The sequence below is a fragment of the Mastomys coucha genome, unplaced genomic scaffold (assembly GCF_008632895.1).
Source record: "Mastomys coucha isolate ucsf_1 unplaced genomic scaffold, UCSF_Mcou_1 pScaffold15, whole genome shotgun sequence".
NCBI classification, from domain to species: Eukaryota; Metazoa; Chordata; class Mammalia; order Rodentia; family Muridae; genus Mastomys; species Mastomys coucha.
The window spans coordinates 96,581,668-96,605,560 of NW_022196897.1; the positions used below are offsets into that span (position 1 = coordinate 96,581,668).

The window sequence follows — 23,893 nt, forward strand, 5'->3', positions numbered from 1 at the left end:
AAAAAAAAAAAAAAAAAAAAAGGAAAAGAAAAAAAGAATAATAATAAAAGAAGGCATGCAGTTCTGGATTCTATCCCTAGTTCCAAAAAAAAGTTACTTATTTTAATAAAGGAAGTTGCTGAGTATGTGCTACATGTATCTAACCTCAACAACTATGAAATCAGAGCAGGAGTTCAAACCAACTTCAATTACACAATAAGGTGGCAGCTAGTCCAGGATAACTGAATCATGTCTGGACATAGACAAAAATATATTTATTCAGTAATGTCACTATTTCTCTAACTTCAAGAGACAACTTTGGTGAATGATAACAAAATCATGAAAACAGAATGTTAGTGCTATTGCCTAAATTAAAATATTTAAAAATATGTGGAGCAATTCAATTATATATGCTTGAACACAAGTAATGAAAGTGTTGGTTTGCACTGAATGTGTGCTGACCATGAGTTTAATATTCACTTATCACTATCAGAAGCCTTACCTGGAATGCCAGCTTTATTTTTTCTACGTAACTTTTCATCATAGTTCATAAGAATCTCTCGACTACTGTCATGTAAAAAAAATATTTAAAAAAATATTTATACCATGTTAAATTTTCCAGAATGTTAGAAACATTATCATAACAACCAAATAAAACTCAATGTGTTGTTTCCTTCCACTGTCTTTTAATCACATATTATAGATGTCCAGAAATCATGAAATCCTTTTTTTGTCCTGTTGCTGTGATAAAATAGCCTTTCAAAATTAGGGGAAGAAGTGTTTATTTTCACTCAAATTAGTATATCATTTTTGCAAAGAAGTTGCAAGGAAGTTGCAGCACATCTACCTTTTATGGTAGAAAGAAATGAATGCAAAATCATGCTCCTCACCTCATTCATTTTGTTCTTACACAATTCAGGACACCTGCCTAGGGAATGGTGCTGCTCAAGGCAGGCTGGGAATTTCCACATCTATTAAATCAAGATAATTCTCCACTGACCATCCTACAGGTCAATCTAATCTACAGGATCACTCACTGACATTTACTTTCCAAGCGACTCTGACCTGTGTCACTTGATAATTAAGGCTACGTACAACAAGACTAATTTTCACTGTTAGATGCTTTCATATAATTTTACGGCTTATAATTTAGAAAAGTGAGCTATTTAACAGCTTGAAAATTGAAGCTTGTTGTCACTTGATTTCTTTCCATTAGAAAGATTTTACTGTGCACTATTACTGAATTTGAAATTACCAAAGGCTGAAAACTAAAACTTTCTAACACACCTTGGTTACCCGCAGCCCTCATCTACTCATCTACCCAATCAAACTCCAAACCTGTAGATCCTTGTTGGAATGATTGAGTGTCCTCTTTATCTCCAAATACTTTGGAAGATAAAATCATATTTTATACATAGAGTCTAATAGCATGTGATGTGAACTAGTTCTCTTAAATATAGTCCAAAGCTGGCAACTACCCAGGGAGAGATGGCATTGTGTCTCCTAACCCCTAGGAAAGAATGCTGCACAAAATGCAATGGGATCTAGTGTTAGAGTTAGAGCAGTAATAAATACAAGACTTCTGATGTTTCCTGAAACATAATTTGATATATTTGTGACAGCCTAGAATGATTCAAAGTCATAGTTTCTACCAGAAAAGTTGAACAAATTCTTCAAAATTAGTGAAATTTGAAGGTCTAGGACTAAACTAGCACATGGACTCCACATCAGGTTCTGAATAAATAAGAAGGATCAAATTGTTAGCAATAAGCATGGCCCAAGCTAAAAAGCCCAGCTGCCAAAAAAAGGAAAAAAAGAAAAAAGAAAAAAAAAAAGCACTACTACCATGGGGCTAATATCTCAGTTAAAATATTGTAACTGTTCAATGTAAGTGTGAATTACCATAAAGCATTAGAGATCTGATTCAACAAAGGTAACCTGGTTATCAAGTTCAATCACTATTGTTCTCTAGGAGAAGAGCTAATATCCACACTGCAGCAACAGAATCAGTAGAAGCAAAAGAGAAACTAGAAGGCCTTCTCCATCTGTGTTTTGAAATGGAGCTCTCTTCCTGGGAGTTAGGAAACCATTATTTTCAAGATTCAAATAATAATAAATGGAAAAAAAGTGATCACAAAAAGAAACACAATTTTCTACTAAACTATGCCTGAAGGATGAAACAGCTAATTAGAATATCAAACATCTAACTATATAATACATAATATTAGTATGTACACATATATACAAGATTTATAAAGATTATACTTGGATAAAGGAAAAATATTAGGATCCATAATGTTAAAGTTCTGGAAAGTCCCACATAGAGATGTAGGTCAGTGCCAGAATTGGCCATTAAATAGTCACTGCTATTCCAAAAGAATCTAGAGTCAACACTGAAATATTGTCTGACGGGAGATGAAGAATTTGTGGTTAACTTGAACTACAAGTTAGTGTTTCCTAATGTTCTAATGCAGACACTTACCCTTTACTTGTGCCTTCAATGGCATACCGCAATGCAGTCCACCCAAATACATCTCTAAAGAAAAAGTCGATGCCTTCCTCCAAAAGTAGATTGACCATATCTTTTGAGTCCCATCTTATGGCATATAAGAGTGTGTTCCTGAATTAACACAGAAATAGTTTCATTATTAGGTACTTTAATTAAAACTTAATACTTGGGTATATTACAAATTTACTATCTTGCTTATCTGTTTGGAATGATCCCTTTTATTACACATAAATACTATGGGGAACAAGAGTTCATTTTCATGTATTCTGTCCAAAGACAAAAGGAAAGAATGGATAGGAGGCCTCTGTACTGTACATACTGTAAACACTGTTTATGTTGCACATGTTGTGTGCTGTGTATACTGTATGTGCTATATATACTGTATCTAGTGGGTATACTGTAAACGCTGTGTATGCCATGTATACTGGGCATGCTGTATATACTGTATTCTTAGTGGGATTCTTGATAGAATGTGTTTAATACTCATTCTTCTTAATTAAAGACTTAAATGAAGATGTCTCCACTTTCACAAGTTTTGTGTAACATAATTATTAATCAGTTAATAATCATATCATTGAAAACTATTTAAATTATTTAAGCAATAAGATATTATAAAGTATTCAGGTAATAATAACATTCACTGTATTTCCACTTAGTAATAATAGCGTGTGCTATACACACTACTAAATGTTAAATAAATGATATCACAAAACCTTTCCAGAATATTCTTCTTATTATTATTGTATTTGGTAATACATAAGCACTTAAAATCACATGCCTCGCAACTAACTCTCCAGCATTATAAACAATTCATATGTGAATCTGCATCTACTCACCTAGGACATAGCTTTATTAAACTTCATCCTAGTGAAGCTAATTTGCTTTCCTTTCCCAATACTAAGTAAATATAAAAACATCAATGCCAGTTGGGCATAAAGAGGGGTGGGACTGCGCATCATCCTATAGTTACAATTCTTAGCCACCAAATGAAAATCTAAGCTCATTATTCTTTAAATGAAGGGAATTGAATGGTAGTGCCATCCTTCCTTTAGACTGATTGTCAAATCTTTTATAAGACTAATAGGGCATTCTATAGGACAATGATATAAGAACAAGTGGAAATACTAAAAAATGATGATTGAGTCTTGTTGTGAACAAAAGGTTGAAACTTTAAAATTTAGTAAAACCAAAATGAAAACCTATTAATTTATTTTATGATTGGTTGGTCATCCAAACAAAATATCAAAAAAGAATCATCAATCAATAAAAAGGGATATGAAGCTTATTATAAATGATTTATGTTACTCACTTCCATATTGCTTTCTTACCAAACTGGTAAGACTGATGACTAGTTGTTAAACGTTCATTTAATACCTATGTTAGTCTTCTATCAATTTGCTATTTCTTGGCTGCACGATTATTACTATTTTAGCATGCTGCTCACTTTTAAAATTCAAACAATAATACCTTTTCATCTCATCAAATACATGTATATTCGCCCCCTTCTTTACTAGAAACTTTGCCATCTCTATTTTATTTTCCTTGAGAGCCAGTAAAAGTGGTGTAAAGCCTTCCTGCAAAACAGAACAAAACAAACCAACCTGAAATCCAAAATCATTACAGTTTTGAACTGACTTGAGTCTCTGTGAAAAGAAACCCTTGCTAGAGTGAGAAAGCAGCACCTTCCCTCTCAGTCCAAGGAACTTTCTTTCTCTTTGAAATGCTCAGCATCTATTTACCTGTGATAGTAAGCCCCTTTGCCCACATAGCTATCTTGTGGGTTTAGGATTCCATTCATTTTTTAAAAATATTATTATTTTATTTATTTATTTTTGCCCCATATTTTATCCCCCCATCCACCCTCCAACTATTCCATATCCCATACCTCCTCCACACCCCCTGTGTCCACAGGGGCCTCCAGTCTCTTGAGGTGCATCATCTCTGAATGAACACAGACCCTGCAGTCCTCTACTGTATGTGTGTTGGGGGCCTCATATCAGCTGCTGAATGCTGCCAGTTTGGTGTTCCAGTGATTGAGAGATCTCATTGGGTTCCATTATTTAAAACCAATTTGTTAATCAAGTTTCTACATGAGCAGTGGGTTCAGTTCTTGGAGGAAACCTATGTTATTCATAGACCATGATAAGTTCATAACTCCTTTGTTTTTATCTTTCCAGTGAGTGTTTTCTCCAGTGGGTTTTTATAACCCAATATTTTTAAGTTAATAGAGAATTAATAATTGAGAATGAATAAAGAATGAAATCATCTCTCTAATAAGTTTTACAAAAATGGCAATTGTACCAAAGATATTATACACTCTTAACATTGGGCCAGAAAGTTTCAAACACTTAATTTGCATTTCACATTCATTCTGTTTTCCCTTTTTGTTTGGTTTTCAATGCTTACAAATGCCAGGGCAAGATGCCTGGTCTTTATGCATGTAGAAAGTCACACTGAGAGCATCTAACAGCTTCAACTGTCAAGGCTTGTAATTTGCGACTCTGACATAGAAAAATCTCTTGGAATTACCAGTTGGAGACCTGTTAACCTTAGTACTAATAATACACAGAATTTTTAAAACTCCAGTATCTAATTATTATTTTCAAGATCATTTAAAAGTAGTGAATTATTGTTGCCTGAAAGCAAAGGGAATTATTCTGTAAGCCAATGATTAGCATTATTATTTCATTTCTTTCCAAATGTGTTGTGGGGGCAGTTAGGGAAGTGTGTTTAAAAAAATTCTTTACTCTTTTACTAAAGAAGAAAGTTGGGATAAGATTATTGGAATAAAACTGGCCCTTCTAGATGTCCTTGGGATTTTGAGATCCAGAATCGACATGTTTAGGAACAGTTTCAGAATTTAAGGGAAGTAATTTTATAAATAACCTTGCTCATGACTAATTAGATTTAGAATCAAAGTCTGCATAGAAACCTCTACTTGTTATATAGATGTCCAAATTTCTCCAGAGAGACATACAATTCTAGAACTAAGAAGCAGCCTATTATTCCAGTCTTATTTCTAATCCACATGGCTAATTACCTTCACAATTTGATTATACACCTGAAAGGAGAAAGGACCTGGTCACTAAACTATTTCTAGTAACCCTTGATGGGAACAGAACTAGCAGCATTTCATTTCACTTAGCATTTCATTTCACTTTGCAAAAACGTGAATTCCATCCTCCCACTCCCATCTAAGCTTCCTATATTTGAGAGCAGAGGTTAGGTTCTGACCTAAATGGAATTGTTTCTTTGACAAAAATGAAAATAAGCCAGTAAGTTCTTTGATATTTTCTGGTTTTCCTCACACGAAACACTTACTCACTACCTATCTCCTATCTTCAGACTTTTCTTCAGGTGGAGCTGTCCAAGTATGTTTATAACTGAAGAATGACTACTTGCCAAACAGAAGGCACAGTACCAATACACATAAACTCATCTTCAAACAATTCTGTTTCTTTTAATTTTTCATTCTACACAGTTGTGGTGTTCCTGGTTTTCCTTTTTTGTGAATTAGTCATGAAGTAGGGTAGGTAAAAAGGTGAGTGAGGAAGATCTGAGAGAAGTTGGGGTTGGAATGTGATCAAAATAAATGTAAAAATTATTGAAATAATAAGTTGAAAATAGTAATAATTCTTCCTGTATCCCTTTAATAGCCTAATTTCGAGATGGGCCAACATATTTCTGATCATGAGCTGCTTCTATCTTCCTTAATTCAGTCCTAACAGACAGAAATATATCATTTGATATTATTTGTCAACAACAATAAGCTTTGTCATAAATTATTTTGTTTCATTTGAAATTTTAATATAGTTTCATTAGCAAGAGAATTTTTGCTCTCTAAGTGTCTTATCTCGCACAATTTGGAAACTAATTTTTGTGAAAAAGAAAACATAAACTGGGGGCTGGAGAGATGGCTCAGTGGTTAAGAGCACTGCTTGCTCTTCCAGAGGTCCTGAGTTCGATTCTCAGCAACCACATGATGGCAATGGAATCTGATGCCTTCTTCTGGTGTATCTGAAGACAGCAACAGTGTACTCATATAAATAAAATAAATTAAAAAAAAAAGAAAACATAAACTAAGACATTTTACCTTAATTCAAAACAGCAAATGTACCAGTCTTCAATGCAGTAACATTCTGTACTCTAATGATTCTTTTAAAGCATCCCTAATTGAAGTCACGTTGTTAAACAAATAAGCTATGTTGAGATATGTTCATTCAAGAATGCTTGAATTTCTAGTATGTAAAGTTAATCCTACCTCTATTACTGTTAATACACACACACACACACACACACACACACACACACAACTTTCAGATCATTTGGGAACTACGGTGGGGTGACCAATACCTTATTCTTTTGTTCCATGTTTGCACTGTATTTAAGCAAGCATTTAGCCAGTGTCTGGTTATCTTCAGACACAGCATAGTGGAGAGAAGTATTGCCATTTTTGTCCATACGGTTTGGATCAGCACCATGTTTCAACAATATACACACACATTCGTATGTCCAGTTTTGCACAGCCTAGGAAGATAACAAGAAAAAGATGGCTTGTTCAAAGAGTTTAACATAAACATCACATAGGATTTATGAAGCAGTAACATGTTCATGGGATGAGATCCTTTTATAATTATTGAAATTAAGCCTATGTTATGCTGGATTTGGAGAAGTATATATACCTTCATTAGAGGTGTGATGTAGTTCCTGTCAACAGCATCAATATCACAATTATTTCTCAATAGAACACTTACTACTTCTGCCTGGCCATAGGCACAGGCAAAATGCAGAGCAGTCCTATAGAAAAAAGGGATGTTTTAGTGAAATTCTAGAACACTATCTAAAAGTTAACAATTAGTCATCTAATCCTAATATATTAAATAGCACAGATTAAACGTTGAATGTTAGGTGATTCTTCCACCTTCTGAATAATTATTTAATTCCCTAATGAAAAAATAGAACAATTTTCTAGCTTACTGTATTTGTATTAATATTACTATTGTAGTATTTGCTATATTAGTAAAAAAAAAGACAGTATGTTTGATATCAATAAAGCAAAAAATCAAAAATAGTATTTATTCTGTAGAATATCATAATGATGGACCAATGAGAACTATGCAAATTCTTATATTTCTACCTGCACTTAACAGCTCAATTTAAGATTATCATTATTTCTTCTACTTAGCAAAGTTTAAGTACAAGGTAATAATTTTTTCCTGACATGTGTAAGCACAATTTAAATTTTCTTAGAGGAGGCAAAGCAAGAAGGTTTTAAGAATAATACAATATGAATGCTACATAGTAGGTGTTCATAGTATCACGACAGACAAATGGATTGAGAGAACACATAAGTACACTTGGTAAGTTCATGTTTTATTGGGATAAATTTGTAGGAGTTGAGAGATCTAGGTTAGCTAGCAGGAGTGCAAGTCATGAGGAGATGCTAAGAGTCAGAGGAAAGGGAGCAGAGAGAAGCCTTCCCCTCCCTTTGGCTCCTTTACCCTGGTCTTTGGAGATTACAGAGGCTGTCTCGCATCCTCCACACAGACCGCTCCCGGTAGATCATAGGCCCTGTTACCTTTGCTTAAAGTCTCTGTCATGCACACTGTGTTTCCCAAGACTTATCATTCTCTGTAGTCTCTCTGTATCACCCTCGCTGGCAGCCTGGTGGATCTTTCTGAGAGGTTTGTATCTCGGTTCGTTTGGGACAGAAATGCTTTTCATATCACGTAAAAAGTCCAATAGGTTTTTTCGTGGGACATCGCAGAAACCCATTGGTGTCTTTTCCTTAACTCCATGAACTGAGACCTTCTTCATGACTGAGGCTACTGGTCTCACCCACCCTTCCCCTTCTCACCCCTTCAGATTTTGCCAGGCATTATTCTTAGACTCACTAATACCCAAACTTAGTATCAGTTTAAATCAAGATATGTACACAAGGTCCCCCACCAAGGTTGTAGGGTGGGGGAAATAGTTTCTGACTCCCCCTGATACAGTTGATAGAATCCAGGTTGCCTAGCAACGCTGGCAAACATTGGCGTGCGCATGCACAACAGCAAGGCTTGAGTAAGCCTAATACCCTTGGGATTTAAGGGCGGTCCTTGTGCATGAACAAGCCACTTCTGGCCAACTCACTGCAGCAAAGTAAATCCCTATTCCATCAAATATTCTGAAATATCTGTGGAGCTCGATGAAAATCTGAGTTATTTCTTTTTAAAAAATTATTTATTTATTCTCTTTACAACAGAATATCAGCCCTTTCTCTCCTTCTAGTACCTTGTCACACAAGTCCTCCCCCTATTCCCCCTTATCCACCAAGAAGCACCTAAAGAAATGTTCCATGTCCTGAGTTATATCTTAAAGCACATTCGTCATCCTCATTGCAGAAATGATCCTCCTCAGCCTCCATCTCTGGCTGATCTGTTCTTGTCCTCCTTCTTTCCCTCCTCTTCCTCTACCTCTCCTTCCCTTCCTGTTCTACTCATGCAAGATTAAACTCCTTGTCTTCCTCTTCCATCTTCACTACCCTCTCTCAAACCTCTTTCTCCTTCCGCTGGAGCTGCTATACTTTTAAGCAACACCTCTTTCCTCAGCTCCTATGTAAGTCCATTTCTTCAAATGCACTTCTGGAAAGTGCTTCCTAGCATCAACCTTTCTATCCTACCTCTTTGACTCAGCAACCTCTCCCACTCTCCCACAAGAGACTAGATTACATCTGTCTACTATTCCTGCTGACCCTCTCCCACACCATGTAGTCTCACCATACACACTCATCCATCACAAATATAAATGGAAAAGCAAATCAGATGTGGTGGTGAACATTTTAATCCCAGTGTCCAGGAAGCTGATGCAGGGGGATTTTGAGTTTGAAACCAGCTTTGATTAAACGTAGCCCTAGTACAAGAAATGTCTGGAAGGCAATGATGAATTTTTTCATAGAAATAGTGTATAGTATGTTCCTTATGTTTCCAATAGTGCTTTTCAAATGCTCTAATATATGCATTTTGTAATATATAATAAATATGTAATCAATAAATAATGTATATGTTATATATAAATAAACAACAAATAAATATGTAATATTACATAGCTACTAACCAATACATATGTAATCATACCATTATCAACTTGTAATAAATTATTCAAGTATATCAAATTGTGAGAATAGGACTAATACATCATGTTAAAGTAGAGGTGATCATTTAACATTTGTGTTTATAATACAATATTCAGGTTGTGTATGCTTATGAGGAACTTAGCAGATAATTTTACTATTCAGGAGCTGAACACTCAGTCTTCTCATTGCCACCTTCATGTCTTTGTTCCTCAGTGTGTAAATGGCAGGGTTTAGGATGGGTATAATCATGAAGTCCAGAATGGCAAGGAACTTATCCACTGGCACAGTAGGAAATGGCCATATGTACACAAAGATGCATGGTCCAAAGAACAAAACTACCACGGAGATGTGAGCAGAAAGTGTAGAGAGGGCCTTGGACAAACTGCCCAAGGACTGTTTCTGTACAGTAAACAGTATGAAGATGTAGGAGATAATCAATAAGAAGAAGGTACTGAGAGAAATAAATCCACTGTCAGCAGTAACCAAGAATTCCATTCTATAGGTGTCTATACAGGCCAGTTTGATGAACCGAGGAAGATCACAGTAAAAGCTATCTATCTCATTAGAAGCACAAAAAGGCAGATGGACAACAAAAGCTAACTGAGCCACTGAATGAATGAGACCAATAATCCAGGCACCAATCAAAAGCAAAAGACACATCCGTGGGTTCATGATGGTAATGTAGTAGAGGGGTTTGCATATGGCCACATATCTGTCCCAGGCCATGGCTACCAGCAACACCATCTCACATCCCCCCAGGAGGTGGAGGCTAAACATCTGGAAGATACAGCTCCGGATTGAAATGATACTGTGACCTGAGTACAGGTCAGAAATCAACTTAGGAACTGTTGAAGTAGAAAAACAAAAGTCAACCAATGAAAGATTAGCTAAAAGGAAGTACATGGGTGAATGTAAATGAGAGTCAAAGATCACTATAAACACAACTGAGAAATTTCCTAGAAATGTTGCTGCATATGATATTATAGCAAATGCAAAGAGGAAATATTGTGTTGGTCTGTAGGTTGATAGTCCCAGGAATATAAATTCAGATACTTCAGAGTAATTTGCTTCATTCATTGGATCTGTCTTCAGTTATCCAGATCTTTCTACAATACCCAAAACAAAATAAGTAAAGAGTTACCAAAATAGTAAAATAATAACCTAGCAGTGGGACACTTTATTTGTGAATTCATACAATAAATGATTTTATATTAAAAAGTAAAATGTAATAAAAATAAATTTTGAAAGAAACACATATAAATTATTTCCAAAATATGGACTAACTAATAAATAGATCTCTGTGATCTTCCATATTTTGAAGAATATGCCTCTATTCTGCCACAATCCATTATGAGTATATATTATATTCCAAAAATAATGCTAAGTTCTTTAGTAAGACTGTTGGCCAGTTTCTGGCAAAATTACAGGCCCATTGAATACCAGAAGAGAAAACAATTTTACACACACACAAAGCCCTGATGACTAAGATAAAGAAGAAGCATAGAGGAAGGGTTGTTTATTTCAGTGGCTTCTTCCTATAATCTGCCAAACAACAGCAGTTACCACAGAAGAGGAATAGAGTACACAAGTTTGAAATGTCCTCTGTAGTGACTGAGACAATAGAACACATTGAGAGCAAAGAAAGCACTTGTAATAAGATCTTTGATGTTTTTCCTAAGAATAGTCTCATAGTCACCATGTAAGTGGTAAATCTACTGCTGTACAATCTGAAAAAATATAAACAGAGGGCAAGGATTATTGATTTTCTTTTATGTCATCAAATTCTTCATAATATGATGAAGTTCTGTGATAGGACAACAGGAAACAATACAGTTTCATGAACTGACAATAAGAATGTAACTTGATTTAACTTCTTTGACAGACACTGTTAAAAGAATATCAAAAATTTAACTACAAGAAGCCAAAACTAATGCTATAGAAAAGACTGGATAATGTATTTTTAATAAAATTGTTATGAGACAAAATTACATCAGAAGCTTGTATTTAAGAGTTATATTTCTAAGAAAAACAGGATAGTTCTGCTTATCTGATAGTCATATTTTATATATCAATTATATTATTATAATTTAAATTAAAAAAACAAATCTAAGCAATGGATGAAGCTATAATCACAGAGGTAAGTGACAGTGTATGTTTTCCATCAAAGTAGTTATAATTAGTCTGAAAAGTTCTGCTCATTCAATGTGAGGGAAAGAAAACATTCATATCCAGAAGTACAAAAGTATGCATTCTTTGTTTACAAAGAAATGTTATAAAAAAGCATCAAGATCAAAAGTCAAGGCTGAGGAGATGGCTCTGTGGGTAAAGTGCTTGCTGTGCAGACTGGGGTCCTGAATTTCTTCCCAGGAATCTATGTAAAAATCCGAGCATAGTGAGTTTATAATTAGAGTAGGCAGAGAGGCAGATCACTGGCTAGCCACTCTAAGCAAATTTGTGAACCTCAGGCAACTGGGAGAGACCCTGTCTCTCTCACACATACTCAAACCAAGGTAGCTGGTATTTGATGAAAAACATCTATCATTATTATCTGACATTCACACATTCACACATGTACACAGGCGTCCACACATGTGTACTGATACATGAGCAAATATACTCATTATATGCAGAAACACTAATAAGAAACAATACTATTGGATTTTGTTTTGTTCTAAATGGCTGGGGAACTGACAAGTTTACTTTGGCTTTCTATTGTATGTCAAAATATTCCTTGTTACTAATTGATTATGGTTTATAAAACTATCATAATTTATACTAGTATGGCTTGTAGAAGGGATAAAATTCACACTGAAAGGAGTAGAGTTCATTTTAATAAGGAGAATATATATATATATATATATATATTTCACAAAATAGGCACTCAATGAGCAATAGGTTTATTAACAATAATGTTAATTAACCTTATAGGTCATTAGTAGTTTGCTAGCTTTTAGATTAACAATCAACATAATCTTAATCGAAAAAGATAAAAAAACAAATAATCATAAAAAGAGATAGAGAAACGATAATAAAATACAGAGGAGAAAAACAAAGTTCAGTCTTTGGTTTATTTTTTCACTCATGGATTATAAATTGAAAACATTTACCAAAATGAGATACCAAGTTGATTTCTAGAAAACTATTACCAATGCAATTGTTTTATTCTAAATAAGTAACTTTTATTCTGCAATATGTATTTTATATATTATTAATTTTGAATAGTTCAATTCAATTCATTAGCAACCTAAATGTTCATTTATGCAACACAATAATTTGAAGCATTCAGATTAAGTCATTTTACATATATAAATCTGGAAATATTTACAATTTGAAGATTGCAGAATGTAAAGTAAAATTAGTAATAAGAAAAACTTTGAATAAAAAATAATATTCAGGAATACACAACAGTCTCACCATTGGAGAACCTGAAAATGTAGGCTTTCATGTGGCTTTTACTTCTAGCATTATATACATGTGTTATTTAGATGACCAAAAAACCTTGTATGCTGCCAGAGTAAAAGTGGATTATTTTACAAAATAATAGGATCAATATTAACTTCCCTAAAAATTCACATGGTAACATCAGAATAATTCAAACAAATTTTAATATTTATAATAAAGGCTACCAATATGAAAACTGGTTTTCTCATAAAATACCAGAATGCACATAAAGAGCATTCTCTGAAAGAAATTTATCACTCAAGTTTATGAGCAATATACTGTTAGTTTACACTAAAATATAAACATCATTTAGCTAATACTAATAACAAAGTAGATGAAAATCCAAGAATTGGAGATGAGATATGGACATGGAGCAGAAACAGGAGAAAATAGAATTGAAGAAGAAGGAATACTATGAACTCTAAAGGGGAAGCAGGTGACAAGCACACCAGGAAAAGATTTCCTGATGCTTTTCTGTCCCTTTCATTGCTTACAATCTCAAGTAAATTATGCTTGCAGACATTTTTAATAAATCAGGAAAGCTCTTGTAATCCTTCTTCTGCCTATCTCCCCAGCTTCTGTTCAGTCCATCATAAAACCCTTTGTTCTTCCATGACTGTAGCTATTTCATTATTTTATTGAAAAGAAAAGAAGTTTTTAATGTTTTTATTTAATTTATTACTTCTTACAGCACACATTCTTTTCTATGTCAATTCATTAAGATTACATTTCTACTTAATTCTGAATTAGACAGCTTTTCTCTATACCCTAAAAACCAGACTTGCAAACATGTTATATTGCAGTTCCTTCGTATTATTTACAATGGTTATTCTCTTAAAACTTTATCAATGTCATGACCTTCTGAAAACCAAAGAGTGCATCTTATTAATAAATCCTGGTTCATGGTAAATACAGTGTGTTTGAGAGAGGTGAGGTTTTAGCAACTATAAGCATAAACAAGTATATAAATACATAGATAATTTATGATACTATTTTGTTGATAATGAAGACATACTCTCCAGCTTAAAGCTACGGAAAACTAATATGAGAAGAATTATTCATTGTTCCTCTAGAAATTCTCATCTCCTTGTGGCTGATCTTAAGAAAGTCACTTTAAGAAATATTTCTAAGTCCTTAGCTAGTTTTTATGAAAATACAATCTAGACCAGAAATCTCCAAGAAAAGCAAGACAGAAACTAGATACAGAAATCAGTGAAGATTTTGAGTTCTCTATGGAAATGAAAGATCAGTAAATGCTTTTAAATAAAAAAATAACAACAAAGAATAAATTGTTATGCTGTGGTAACTCTAGACCAGAGAATTTTTGTTGAAGAAGTAACAAATTAAATAAAAACACTAAGAAATACTTTTCTTTTCAATGAAATAAAGGAATGTAGCTACAGTCATGGAAGAACAAAGGGTTTTGTAACAGACGGAACAGAAATTGGGGATATATAAGTGTACATTACTTATACAAGAAAAATTACTCCTAATTTTAGAAGCCTATGGAGTTTAATTATAGCATCCCACTTACCTAACTAATGAGAATAAAGGCAAAAGAAATTCCTGTTTTCAGTTCTGTTGCATCTCTTAAGGAATGTTTCTCTCTTCAGTACTGTGTGGAGTTTTTAACCACTTATAGACATGTGATCTGAATCCCTGGCACTTTTATCATGGGAACTGGACTCAAAGGGTATAAGATATTGACAACCTGGTTAAGAAAGCAAATGTAAAACAAAACAAAACAAAATTTACCTTATAAAGTATAACAGCAAAGTATGCAAGCATTTTGATCACTGACATCTCAATGTTTACTGAAATATTAAATACCATTGACAAAATTGGGATGGTATTAAAATAATTAACTAAGTATTATGTAAAATGTCAAGCTTATTCATTCAATTGGATTTTCATGCAACTATCCAGTTCACCCAGTACCTTTACTTAGAGACTACCTTGAACAGTCTTGGCACTCATGTCAAAAGTGAATGCCACTACATATCAGAACTCAATTCTTGGAATCAGTTGTATTCTTTGTCATGTATATATACATATGTGTGTGCACGTGTGTGTGCACGTGTGTGTGTTTATGTGAGTGTACTGATGTAATTAGCTTCTATTCTAACCCTATAGTAAGCTTCGAAATTGGAAATAGAATTGCTCTGTGTCTGTTCATTGTTTGATTTCATTGGATGTTCAGATAAATCTGTTATATTTGGCATTCCCATAGAGGTCATGACATTAGTGAAGGACCATGGTGAGACATTCAAATTGAAAAGAATGATATAAAAGTTTAAGAGGACTAGGAAAGCTATTAGGAACAAATTGGGAAGAGGAGTGTGAGCACAGAGTAGAAGAGGTACTATGTGGAAAGATAAATAAAACTAAAGCCCTTTAGGAAAAGTTATATGAAACCCTACTTGGACTTTCTACTTAGTAGAAGCTTATTTAAACCACCAGCCAAAGAGTACACATGGAGAGACCCATAGCTCCAGCTGCATATGAGCAGAAGATTGCCTTATCTGGCATCAATGGGATGGGAAGCCCTTGGTCCTGTGGAGGCTTGATACCCCAGTGTAGGGTAATGGTAAGGTGGTAAGGTGGTAGTGGGTGGTCAGGCAGAAGGAGGGAAGAAGTAGGGTGATTGGGGGAGTAAACAGGGAAGGGGAATAACATTTGAAATAAATAAATAATAAAATAAATAATTAAAATAACCAATTAAAAAAAGAAGGGGGAGGAGAGAGGAAATGCAAAACTGTGTGTTAAAAAGCAGTTACCTTATGTGGGGGTACCAATGACTCTACTAGATACTACAGACTAGCGAATAAAAAACCATCAGTGCCAGGAATTGGTTTGGAGCTTTTTGCCATTGATATCATGTAGACACCCAAACACTACAAGCTATTGTGTAAGTTATTAGTTGCCCTCCAGAAATTGATTGTTGAAAATACCACCTAATTGAACAATAAGACATGAGTAAAACAAGCCGGTGTAGACCTGGAGACCTCTATCCTTATTGAAAACCCTTCATACTGCTAGAAGGTGATATGCATGCCACTGGAGGAGAAAAGTCACATACAGTTCTATCTTGTAACTAACCCTGCATGCAACAATGATGACTGGCTTGGAAAGAAGTGCCCACTGTGCAGTAGTGGTGTGAAGAACATCACTTCACACCACACACACTTCACATCACAGTAGTGGTGTGAGCAATCAATCACTTTTTGATTGGATTGTTGTCCTGTTCAAGGAACTCATATATGTCGCTATTGTTGGCATAAGAACTTAAATCTAGAAATTGTATCCCTAGGGTACAACCTACTATTATTATTTTGCTAAATAGACAGCATAAGAAGCTCCCAAAGATTTGTTGTCATAGCCATAGATGCATGGATCCTTGAGACCCTCATCATAGAATCTACTGTTTTCAGTAGATCTAAAATGAACATAGTACAAAAGAGACTGAAGAACATTAAACCTTGAAAGGGACAGCTGTATAACACCCTGTTCCCAAGGCTCAGGAATCATTTCAGAAGGCTGAGTAGAAAGATTGTAACAGCTATAGTTGGTGACTAAAGAAAGGGTGTTTTCAGACATTAGTGCAGTTGCCCATATGAACTTCCAAAATTGTTCTAGCATTCTCAAGACTTGTACAAACCCAATCAGATCAGCATGTATATTTTTTACATTTAAGATAGAGAAACTACATAATTTTCTTTTAATTCAGCACATGAAAAATTGATTTTTCTCCATCAGTTAATTCACCAATTGATTATAGACTTATAAATATTGATTTTTGTTTAGTTTTATCCTGGAAATAGTGAGTCATAGGTACACAATTAACTTTAAATAAATATAGACTAAAGCATAAGGATGAAGCAGATTTTCATCTTTACTTATATTTAATTATAATGTTAACTAATAGTTTTCATATATATTCTTTGCCAAATTGAGTTGTTTTGCCAAATACAGTTGTTTTTAGATTGCTAGGAATTTATTTTAATTAAGAGGGGTTGGAATTTACCACAAACAAAATGTGAATAATTGTGATGAATTAATTTATGTAATTTTGTTGATAGGAAGAATTACATTGAAAGCACTTATTTGGGCTCACATAGAATAAATGCAGTGATCGATCACTTCTAGAGTTTGTTCAATTATTAAGTAAGCTTTAATTTTTTTAAATACTTTCTCAATTGTGCTTACAATAAGTAATTGTCTGTTTCAATTTTTTTGTAATATTTATAGGTATTATATCTGCCTATAAAATGGCTAAGAATATCTACTTTCACTTTTCTGAAAGAAATTTAAAACAATTAGTGTCCATTTTCCCATGATGTTTCATATAATCAATTGCATGTTTTAAGAAAATTAGTAATAATTGACACAGTTTTGCTATTAAATACTAATATATTAGTATTATATTACAATACTAATCTTATTATTTATTTTATAAGATTTTTGGATATGTTTTCTTTTTATCCTAGATATGGTCAATTTTGTCTGCAAGATAAAATATTTTAGATTAAAACTATTGAAATCATCCTCTTTCTGCTCCCAGATGTTTTTATTGCCACTATAAAGTTTTGCACATGAGAGAAAATATGTGGTGTTTGTCTTTCAGTTTCTGACTCTTTGTTCTTAATTCATGATGTAACCTATTTGCATTCATTTTAACTTTAGTTTTGATTTTCATATTCCTCATGACTTAGTATTGTTGAATTATATGCATATGCGTAAACAGTCCCATATCTGCTCATGAAATAGAAACAGTCATCAATAGTCTCAACCAAAAAAAGCCCAGGAACAGATGGGTTTAGTACAGAGTTTTATCAAACCTTCAAAGAAGACCTAATTCCAATACTCCTCAAATTATTCCACAAAATAGAAACTGAAGGCACTTTACCCAATTCGTTCTATGAAGCCACAATTACTCTTATACCTAAACCACAGAAAGACCTAAAGAAGAAAGAAAACTTCAGACCAATTTCCCTTATGAATATCGATGCAAATACTCAATAAAATTCTTGCAAACCAAATCAAAGAACACATCAAAACGATCATCCACCATGATCAAGTAGGCTTCATCCCAGGAATACAGGGATGGTTCAATATACGGAAATCCATCAATGTAATTTACTACATAAACAAACTCAAAGATAAAAACCATATGATCATCTCATTAATCCAACATCCCTTCATGATAAAAGTCTTGGAAAGATCAGGAATTAAAGGCCCATATTTAAATATAGTAAAAGCAATATTCAGCAAAACAGTGGCTAACATCAAACTAAATGGAGAAAAACGAAGTAATCTCACTAAAATCAAGGACTAGATAAGGCTTCCCACTCTTTCCCTACCTATTCAATATTTTACTTGAAGTCCTAGCCAGAGCAATTAGACAACAAAAGAAAATCAAAGGGATACAAATTGGAAAGGACAGAGTCAAATTATCACTATTTGCTGATGATATGATAGTATACTTAAGTGACCCCAAAAATTCCACCAAAGACTTCCTAAAGCTGATAAACAACTTCAGCAAAGAAGCTGGATATAAAATTAACTCAAGCAAATTAGTGGCCTACCTTTACACAATAGATAAACAGGCAGAGAAAGAAATTAGGGAAACAACACCCTTCACAATAGTCACAAATAACATAAAATACCTTGGTGTTACTCTAACTAAGCAAGTAAAGGATCTATTTGACAAAAACTTCAAGTCTCTGAACAAGGAAATTGAAGATCTCAGAAGATGGAAAGATCTCCTATGCTTGTGGATTTGCAGGATTAATACAGTAAAAAGGGCCATCTTGCCGAAACCAATCTATAGATTCAATGCAATCTCCATCAAAATTCCAACTCAATTCTTCACAGACTTAGAAAGAGCAATTTGCAAATTCATCTGGAATAACAAAAAAACCCAGGATAGCCAAAAATATTCTCAACAATAAAGGAACCTCTGGTGGAATCACCATCCTGGACCTTAAGCTGTACTACAGAGCAATTGTGATAAAAACTTCATGGTATTGGTATAGTGACAGGCAGGTAGATCAATGGAATAGAATTGAAGACCCAGAAATGAACCTACACACCTATGGCCACTTGATCTTTGACAAAGGAACTAAAACCATCCAGTGCAAAAAAGACTGCATTTTCAACAAATAGTGCTGTCTCAACTGGCGCTTACTATGTAGAAAAATGCAGTTGATCCATTCTTATCTCCTTGTACAAAGTTTAAGTCCAAGTGGATCAAGAACCTCCACATAAACAACATACACCGAAACTAATAGAAAAGAAAGTGGGGAAGATCCTCGAGCACATGGGCACGGGGGAAAATTTCCTGATCAGAACACCAATACCTTATGCTTTAAGATCAAGAATTGACAAATGCGACCTCATAAAATTGCAAAGCTTCTGTAAGGCAAAAGACACTGTCAATAGGACAAAATGGCAACCAATAAATTGGGAAAGATCTTTACCAAGGTCTAATATCCAATGTATACAAAGAACTCAAGAAGTAAGACTCCAGAGAGACAAATAACCCTACAAAAAATGGGGTACAGAGTTAAACAAAGAATTCTCAACTGATGAATATCCGAATGGCTGAGAAGTACCTAAAGAAATGTCCAACATCCTTAGTCATCAGGGAAATGCAAATCAAAACAACCCTGAAATTCCACCTCACACCAATGAAAATGGCCAGGATAAAAACTCAGGTGACAGCAGATGCTGGAGAGGTTGTGGAGAAAGAGGAACACTCCTTCACTGTTAGTGGGAATGCAGGCTGGTACAACCACTTAGGAAATCAGTTTGGCAGTTCCTCCAGAATTTGGATATAGTACTACCAGAGGACTCAGCTATTTGACTCTTAGGCATATATCCAGAATATGTTCCAACATGTAATAAGGACACATGCTCCACTATGCTCACAGCAACCTTGTTTATAATAGCAAGAAACAGGAAAAAAAACAGATGTCCCTCCACAGAGGAATGGATACAGAAAATGTGGTACATCTACACAATGGACTACTACTTAGCTATTAAAAACAATGAATTTATTAATTTTGCATAGAAAAGAAAACAGTTAATCAAGTCAAGAAAAATCTCACAGAATAGGAATAAATGTTTAAGATTTATATACTTAGGAGACAAAGAACATGTAAAGTATATCAAAATTTTTCAGCTAAACATTAAGAAAGAAACAATCAAGTAAGTACATGGATTAGGCTAAAGTTCTCAAAAGATGAAGTGCAAATGGCTAATCAACATGAAGATATGTTCAACCTCATTGTCCAAATTACATTGAGACTCCACTTCACTCAGATGTAATGACAGTCATTAAGAAAACAACAAAAAGTGCTAGGATACATGATGGCTAAAAGGGAACCCTTATATACTACTAATAGGAATGTCAAATATCCACCATGAAAATCAGTATGGAGATGTTTAAATAAATGTAAGTCAATCAATCAATAAATCAATCAATAAATACAACTGTTAAGAGATCTACCATATAAGCGAACCATATCACTATTGATTATTTACCCACAAAATTCCAAGCACACCTACAACAGAGATACATATGTACAATGTTTATTCCACCACTATCCACCACTATTTACTATGGCTATGGTAATAAATTAACCCAGGTGTTCATTCACAAAAAATATATAAAGTAAATATGAAATGGAAATTTTTTCAGTTAAAAGAAGAGCCAAGTTTCACTATTTGTAGAAAAATAAATATTTCTACATATAGTCATATGACCAGTATTAAGCCAATCTCTGAGATAAATGTTTTCTCTTATATGTGATTCTTGGGTTTTATATAAACATGTAAGTTCAATAGCATATTTATGCACGTTATGATATGTATGCATGTGATAAAAGTTCAAGTGATACCAACTGTCTAGGGAACAAAGAGAGTTAGCAAAGGTGGAAGAGAATGGAGAAGGGAAAATGTTATAGTGCTCAAATATGTTCAACTTACGCTATAGATATGTACAGGAATGTTGGTTTGTAATATATCACTATATATAATGAAAACATTCAATTATTTTCAAAAAACATAACCTTGGATAAGAGTTAAGCAAACTTTGATAATCAAATAAATGTGAAAACAATCTCTGAGAACACATTAGGTTATGATGGAAATACTGTAAGTTTCTGAAATGGACTGAAAACCCTAAGGGGCGATTAATGACTAGATACGTCTTGGATTCAGAGAAAAAAATAGTGATAAAGGCATCATTCTTTCAGATAGTTCATTGTCTTTGTAACTCTGGACCTGATATTACAGGCATAAATGATCTTCTGACACTGTAATAATTGTTTCATTTTGCATAGAAGTATGTTTATCAAAAATTCAAAATAATTACAGTTTTCTCCATTCCTTTTCTGTTCTGCAGTTTCCCATATATCCCATATTGCTCTATTTAAAATGGATTTATTCTTTCTTTAACTGCTGATATATTATTAAGTATATAAATACAACATGGTCTGCAAGTATACTATTTCTTGTTCTTATATACAGAAATTGTTGTGAGTCACTTAAAAATAGTAACTTCTTTGGTGAATGGCATTGTAGAAGCTTTCAATGTCTATCATTCTCAACTATTAGTCTGGGGTCATCAAGACCAATCCAGTAGAAGTTTCCCTGCCTATATCAGCCAACATCATCCCAAGATCATATAATTCCTCAGGATTGCTATGGCTGCACTGACCACAGATATACACAAGGTCTCTGGCTTCATCACAGACCACAGACATCAACATGGTCCCTAGTGACAGCATGAAACATGGACATTCACATGGTCTTTAAGAACACCATGGAAGATGGACCTCAACATGGTCCCAGGGGGGCCTCATCAAGGCCTCTGGCAGTGATATCAACCTCAGAGATCAACATGGACTCCAACCACAGCATGAATTAGAGACACCAACTTGGCCTCCAGTGGCAGGAAAGACCACAGATATTAACATGGTCTCTATGGCAGCCCTGATCATGGATGTCAACATGGGTTCTAGCAGGTGCACAAGGCCTTTTATGGCAACATGAACTCAGGACTCCAACATGACCCCCAGAGGATATCGACATGGCCTCAGAAAGCCATTGAAGAGAATCTTTAAAAATTGTGGTAGGAACAGTGATAACCTACTGAGTGAGTTGTAGGAAAGCAAGAACTACACAGTGAAATGATGTCTTATAACCCCTATCAAAAAATGTGATGAAGATGGGGAGATGAGAAAGGACTCAGTTTTCTTTAAAGGTGTGACCACTGGAAATTGACCATGTTCCAATGAGTATATGGGCAACACAAATTGTACTGGATGGTTTTTGTTTTTCTTTTTTGGGGGAGGGCTTAATGATGGGAGGCTGGACCTGGGAGACTCAATGTGGAAGCAAGTATTAAAAGTGTACATTGTGCAAAACTCCAAAATAACCAATTAAAGATATTATTGAAAATATATTAATTTCTGGAATTAGGTGATGCCGTATTTCTGGAAAGAAAACATTTATCTTTCTTTAAAATCCCTGTATAAAAACATAAAATCCTTTAAAGTTATTTTCTGACCAAGATTATAGGCCCTTGGAATGTCTGGAAGCAGAGCAGAAATCTAGTTGCAGATAATGCCTAATGTTCTGCTATAGATCTAAGCAAATCAAGTTGTAGAAACTCTAATTTAATCTGTTAAGTCAAGTGAATATTGTTCTTTCACTTTGCAATTTCATCGTAAATGCCACGATATGTATTTAAGACTGATCATGAAATGTAAAATTTACTTTAATTTTCATTCTACTTGTGTTATATAAATAACAGTGATATAAACTGTCTACTTGATATGCTAATAGCTATAGCCTGCTCACTGATAATTTAATAGCTGTAACTTCATTATTGATATTAGTTAAAGAAATAATTTAAAAGGCAATCTACTACCTGGGAATATTGATTCTTCTTTTAAAAAGTTATTCATTGTGATTTAATGCATGAATGGCTCTTTACCTTTTAATTTTATTCTTTAATTAAATTTTTAGCATTACTCACTCTTCCTACCATGGGAATCCAATGCAGAATTCCCATGATGAGTGGACTAAGGACTTCTAGGACTCCAGTACCAAGTGGTCACTGAGTCCTGAATATTGGTCTGTAGTGTACTAACTTAAATGCTCCAAAAATACTCATAGGAACTAACAAAGAAAAATTTAAAAGTGAAATAGTGTTTGCTAATATAGTTTTCCTCCTTCATTTATTCTGATCAGGTGAGTAAGACAAAGAGAAGATGATGGGCTTCTAGAGTGTCAGGTATGGATTCGTATTCTTGATCCATTCACTGTCACTTAGTAAATATCTTTTAAATGCTAAATATTCATAATGGAAACTGAAATAGATTGTTTTATGGCCCTTAGAAAGGAAAATACATTACTAACTAATTTTTGAACTAAGGATACTAATAAGTGTATTAAATAAAGAAGTTTTTTTTTTTTCTGCTTTTACAAACCATATTGCTGGGTCAGAGGGATCTGCTTAGTCTGTCATATTAATCAAGAGATTTTACAGAGTGTTTCAATTTCGATTAGAGGTATTTTCTTATATGTCTCACAAAACAAGATAGCAAACCAATTTTACTCTTTAGAAATCCTTAGTCATATACTTGCTTAAAGGACATATGTAGGATGGCAAAATGAGTGTCAACATGTTTATCTCTAGCAAGAATGCCTCTGGAATACAAATGTTCCTTACACAAGTATATATTTAGATGTGCTAACTATATTTCAATGTTTAAAGGCTCCATACATAGTTACAGAGAAAAAACAATTTGAACTTCCTAGACCAGTGAATACTAGAT

At 34.0% G+C, this 23,893-nt stretch overlaps 2 protein-coding genes across 2 annotated transcripts in view; both read right to left on the reverse strand.

The window, feature by feature from the left end:
• Positions 1 to 8,493, reverse strand: part of LOC116090634 (POTE ankyrin domain family member A-like) — a 35,034-nt gene extending 26,541 nt beyond the window's left edge. Inside the window, exons 1-6 of the mRNA XM_031371336.1 lie at positions 8,067 to 8,493; positions 7,171 to 7,285; positions 6,842 to 7,015; positions 3,956 to 4,062; positions 2,462 to 2,599; positions 482 to 546 (exon numbers count right to left, since the gene is read on the reverse strand). Of these exons, the coding sequence (XP_031227196.1) occupies positions 482 to 546; positions 2,462 to 2,599; positions 3,956 to 4,062; positions 6,842 to 7,015; positions 7,171 to 7,285; positions 8,067 to 8,305 (838 nt within the window). The 5' untranslated portion in view covers positions 8,306 to 8,493. The remainder of the gene's footprint in view (positions 1 to 481; positions 547 to 2,461; positions 2,600 to 3,955; positions 4,063 to 6,841; positions 7,016 to 7,170; positions 7,286 to 8,066) is intronic.
• Positions 8,494 to 9,717: 1,224 nt separating this feature from the next.
• Positions 9,718 to 10,722, reverse strand: LOC116092283 (olfactory receptor 4F6-like). Its single transcript, XM_031373598.1, has one exon. It carries the CDS (start codon positions 10,680 to 10,682, stop codon positions 9,744 to 9,746), a length of 939 nt encoding a protein of 312 aa, XP_031229458.1. The 5' UTR covers positions 10,683 to 10,722; the 3' UTR covers positions 9,718 to 9,743.
• Positions 10,723 to 23,893: the final 13,171 nt, after the last annotated feature.